General features: G+C 39.0%; 2 protein-coding genes across 5 annotated transcripts in view; both read left to right on the forward strand.

The window, feature by feature from the left end:
- Nucleotides 1-774, forward strand: part of LOC109543915 (mycosubtilin synthase subunit C) — a 12,236-nt gene extending 11,462 nt beyond the window's left edge. For all 3 annotated transcript variants that reach the window (XM_048668308.1, XM_048668309.1, XM_048668310.1), the window contains 2 exons: nucleotides 167-350; nucleotides 405-774. In XM_048668308.1, the coding sequence (XP_048524265.1) occupies nucleotides 167-350; nucleotides 405-545 (325 nt within the window). In that variant the 3' untranslated portion in view covers nucleotides 546-774. The remainder of the gene's footprint in view (nucleotides 1-166; nucleotides 351-404) is intronic.
- A 3,437-nt stretch (nucleotides 775-4,211) lies between these two features.
- The window catches only part of LOC109543923 (thyrotropin-releasing hormone receptor), a 37,468-nt gene continuing 36,615 nt past the window's right edge, over nucleotides 4,212-5,064 (forward strand). The window contains exon 1 of one of the 2 annotated variants that reach the window (XM_019913857.2): nucleotides 4,212-4,499. The gene's annotated coding sequence lies outside the window, so the exon portion shown is untranslated. The remainder of the gene's footprint in view (nucleotides 4,500-5,064) is intronic. The other variant, XM_019913856.2, reaches the window with a different exon arrangement.

The raw sequence follows: 5,064 nt of genomic DNA on the forward strand, positions 1-5,064 counted from the left end.
ATTTCAATAAAAGGAAGTCAGGATTGAAATAGGCCAAGAACTATTGAGGCAATCACCACCCTTCGCTGCCTCACCATTAATTCTCTAGAAAATCTTCGTACCCATTTGTTCAAGAAACTTGTAAAAAATTGAAGAACAACGGCAACAATTTTTATTTTTCCATTAGAGACCAGCAACTTCCAGCTGGAAAAGGCACAATCCTACACTCGTTTATGATGGCCACTCATTCGTCATTGACGCCCAAAGAAAACGTTGCGGTTTTCCAGTTTATGGAAGAAGAAGTGCAGCGACTGGCCAAAAGCAGAGGATTTGCGGGAATATTCACCACTAACACCAGCCCTTTGACCCAGGTGAGTTTCCAACGCAAAAAAACCCCGAAAAACCTGAAACTTTTTACGTTTTAGCAACTGGGAACCGACGTTTACAAGTACCAAAACATGCTGACCTATCAAGTGAACCAATACGTGGCCAGCGATGGAACCAAACCCTTCGGATTGGCTCCGGATGACAAAAGAGTGATAGTTCAATGGAAACCACTCAACTAAGAAACGAGTTTTTTTGGTATTTTAGCCCCAGTTAATATTTGTGTGATATATGCAACTTGCCAAAGGCTGGCTGGTTGCTTGTTCGGTTGTGTTATTCGATAAATCAGCTACAGTTAATTTATTTGATTAGGTTGTAGAGCTAATAGTCCAGCAGTGTCAATCGCAAGCAAATAAAAGACATAAAGATTGTAATATTTGCCGATAATCTAATAAATCGCCGGAAATTGAATAGTGGACGTGTCTGACTATCCCCTTTGGTCTTCTGCGCCAGATAACAGAAAAACAAATTAGAAGTATTTATCTTCCCAGGAAAATGGGCAATAAAAGCAAGAAAATCATTTTTCTTTTCGGCTTTCCTATGGGCTATTTTTCCACACATATTAGCCGGCACAATGTGGCTGGACAGTAGACGATTGCGTTGTTTTTCAAGTTTTTCAACTTGACCAAAATAACTACTGGCAAATACACAAAGCGATGCACGAAATATGGGCAAAATTCAATATATGGCCTCAGCAGTTGAGCTGTTCAGATGGAATCTCTAAGACGTGCTGGAAAATTCAAAACAACACCGAAAATAAATAACAGCAAAACGAATTCATCACTGTCCAGTGCGGTGTTTGCCCTCTTGAAATGTGCTCTTCTTTGGCCAATTCAATCTACATAAATTTTCAAATCTCCCAAGCTAATAAAGGAAGTGCATTGAATGGATAGGTATTGGAGCGTTAGCGTAATAGCATAAGAATTTATCAAACTGATAAAGCAAAAAAACCATCTTTAAAGCCTATTTAATGCGAAACCAGAATCAGAATTTTGCCCAAATATTTACGTAAAAAGCGCAGGGTTCAAGAAAGGATTCGCCCGAAAAGTTCCAATTTGATGAAGAAAACAAAAACTACTTTTGAACGCTAAGCTGAGTTTGCAGACTCTTTTTTTGACTCCTCCGGATTTCAGTTGATCCAACAATTGCATGAATTTGAGTAAAAAATCTTTCTGCCACTTTTTTTCAACGCAATTTTTCGCACATCATACAAAATAAGGGCCTGCGGGAAAGCGAAATCTCCTGCAGAGAATCGCCGTCCTTCAGACTTCCAGTCCAGCTGGGATAATCGAATTCTGCTTTGTTTCAGCTCACCACTTTCCCGCAATGATACACTCAGAACATAATAAAATCGAAGTAATGGTGAGTGAAGCCACTTAAAAGGGTACTGGTGAAATATGCAGAAATATTTGCTCGGTACTGCGATCAGCCTTTAAATGGTTCTCGGTAGCCGCTTGACGAGAAGAATGTCTGTAATTGCGGTGTAACTAACTAACATTGTTAGGGAATTGCGGAAAAGTTGAATATTTTGCCTGTTCGCAAAAGCGTCTGCACAAAAGCGGCAAACATTCTCCTAAAAATGTTCAACTTATATATGCACGCACGAGTTCGTGTCCTCATCTTTCAACTGATTAAATATCTTAATAGAAGCGTTTGACTGTGACGTGATGGGTTGATTAATTTCAATCAATTCATTGCGAAACAACAGACTAATAATTAAAGAAAAGTTGCCATATGCGATTCGATGCGAGTTTTTCGAGCTTTCAGGCCTTCGTGCACTAAAAACCTCATCAGTTTAAACTCACATTGGCTTGAAACTTTTTGAAACGAAGGAAAAACTCTTCACTTTCAAATGTTTTGCCGTTTGGAAAATGTGCCTGCCATTATGGACCAGTGGTTTTCAACAATGGAGGAACTATCGTTATCCTGAAGGTGAATTTATTCTAGATGGTGCTTCAAAAAGGCCAAATTTTCCTGCAACTGAAAGAACATTTGCTGGTAGAAAACTTTCCAATCACCACTAGTCGGCTTGGAAAAATGGGACTGGAAGAAAATCTGCTTCTAACCGTATCTAGCGATAAATCCGCCAAAATTTCCGATGAGTCTCATGCCTCAACAACTCAGCGGAAAATATCGTAAGAAACCAAAAGTTTCACCCCAATAAACCCAGAATTTGGGCCATATATTGCATGATTATGAACCAGAACAAGGGTGGGATTCTGCAAAGATGTGTTGCAAAGTTTACAGGAAGATCCATCATTCGCAAGAACAATCTGTGCACATTTTTCTTTAAACGAAAATATCAACAGACAAATTGGCCAACATTGGCTGGATATTAATCTCGATATTGCTCAAGAGGGTTACACTCAGATTCCCAGAACATGTTCAGGCCAATTTTTCTAGAAGAGGACTTAACTGGTGTGTTGAATTTAAATTGGCTTCAAAACATCGTTCACCCGCGGATTTAAGCAACATTTTAGATGAAAATCCAGTTGTTTTTCAGCAGCATGGTTTCAAACGATGACCGCAAAAGTTTAACCCTTTCGATTGTGCAAAAGAAAATAAAACTCAAAGTGTGTTAGTTTCAAAATGAAGTTAAGCAAACCTCCGGAAGTCAACTTTTTTCAAATGGAAACCGCCAATTTTGATAATTTTATCTCATTTTATATGTTTGTTAAGACTGTCCATTCCAGAAATGTTCGAAATATTCCCAATTTATTGTTTTCATATCGGTTTTGGTCGCGAGTTTCAAATGCCACTCACTTCTACTTGCCAGCACTTTAACTGATAGTAATAATAATTCGAGTAACTGCAGTTTCGTCATGGGGATAGGTTAAAATCCGCAGCAAAAATCCATAAGGAAAAAATAATAAATTGACAATATTTCGAAAACTTGAAACTTTTGGAACAGACAACCTTACACAAACTTCCCTTATTTTTAATACTGAAAGAGATAAACAAGAGGTTTCCATTTGAAAATTGATTTTGTGCACTTTTCCCAAAAAGCATGACTGTAAGCAAGTAATTGAGAGAATAAATCACTTTTCTCAGTTGGGTTAATAATTTGCCTCAATTGTTCAATATGGCAGTTATTATGAACAAAATAGAACCGCCCAGTTTACGGCATTTCGGTACGCCCACACAAAGCAAACTTGGAAAAACTCACCAAAGTCAATAAATTTATAATTGCGCAAATTGTAACAATTTTATGAGTTACTTACATCAAACTTCCGGCTCAGCAGAAAAATAAAGACAATTATTGCATCAGTGCCAAAAATATTGGAACAAACTAAACGAGGAAACCCCATTGCAGTGTTCTTCAAGCAACAGAAATTTGAATATAAAACGACTCGTAAATAATTCAGGAACGTTTCAGCGTGAGATCGAGGAGAAAAACACTTGTTTTCCCATCGCGATAATCAATCAATCAAAACGAATTTATTTGATCTCGCATTATGGATGGGAAAAGTTAGTCGACACGTCAACGCCAGTAAACTAATAGAACATGTTCGACGTGAAGCGATAATGAAAGTTCCCGCTTTATAACAATGGAGTGCGTAAATATGGGGGCGAATGTCCAGAGCAAAAACGTTATATTTTACAATCGAGCCTTGCCTGGTGCAAACTGTTCAGGTCTCCTAGACCTGCAGGAGCAATTCAAACAAATTCCCTCTATGCCCTCACCACCGTCTCAACTCACGGTGCCTCCTAGTAGAATAAACTAAGCCGAGCAGAAAATCCCCCCATTGTTATTGAAACAGATCCCCCTTCGTGTCGGGAAATTCCTACAAGTGCTCTTTGCAGCATCATTTCAATATATCTACATAACAGCAATTCCCTTAAGCCCCTCTGAACCGGTGACGTCACGCGGAAAACAAGAACTGTTTTCCTTCAGCGTCTTCGCGTTTTCCGTCTGCGTTCGAGATACGAAAGTTCGTCCGGATGAATGAAAAGTTCAAACCGCTTCGGAATCAGTTTGTATTTGCCGGGGCTTCGGACAACAATTCCTGCTCAATTTTTTTGCGAGAAACAACGCGCGTGTTTTGCGCGCCTTTTCCAAAAAATCAGAATGCCAATTTTTGCGTCCGTTCATCGAGTTGCACCACTTGGCTTCGCTTTGCCAATTTAAGGACAATGTGAGTGTTTGCCACTGTTTTGCCCAAAGATGTTTTTAGCACAAAGTTTCGGATGGTCGTTAGAGCGATCGCCTGAAAATTAGTCTACCGCAGGAAAAGTCTTTGAATGGTTTATTATGGAGGTGTTCTTCACTTTGCAATTTTTTGCGAAAGCCCAACAGATGTTTTTAACCAAAGGCAATTGATCATCACCAACCGTCTTCAGGCGAGCGAATAAATCCAGTGGCATTATTAGCGACGAGAAAAAATTGCTCATTTTCAAGCCTAAAATGGAAGGTTTTTTTGCTCAAAAAAGTTAAGCTCAGAACAAATCCGTGGGTGTTAAAAACATTTAGAATACACTAAGGCAGGATTCCCTATATGGATTCCCTCAAACCCGCAAATGGGTGAATACTGCCACCGAATCCACTCAACAGCCCTTTTAAGATATTAAATCGCGCGAAATAATGGAGATAATATTTTACGAAATTAAATTTAACGCATAATGTGTGTGTCCAAAGTAGCTGGATTTAGTGCGCGATAAACAGAAAACGTAAATGGAAGCTGAAGGGCAATAGCTAGTGCA

The sequence above is a fragment of the Dendroctonus ponderosae genome, unplaced genomic scaffold (assembly GCF_020466585.1).
Source record: "Dendroctonus ponderosae isolate FM_Combo_2020 unplaced genomic scaffold, Dpon_F_20191213v2 Dpon_F_20191213_7, whole genome shotgun sequence".
Lineage (NCBI taxonomy): Eukaryota > Metazoa > Arthropoda > Insecta > Coleoptera > Curculionidae > Dendroctonus > Dendroctonus ponderosae.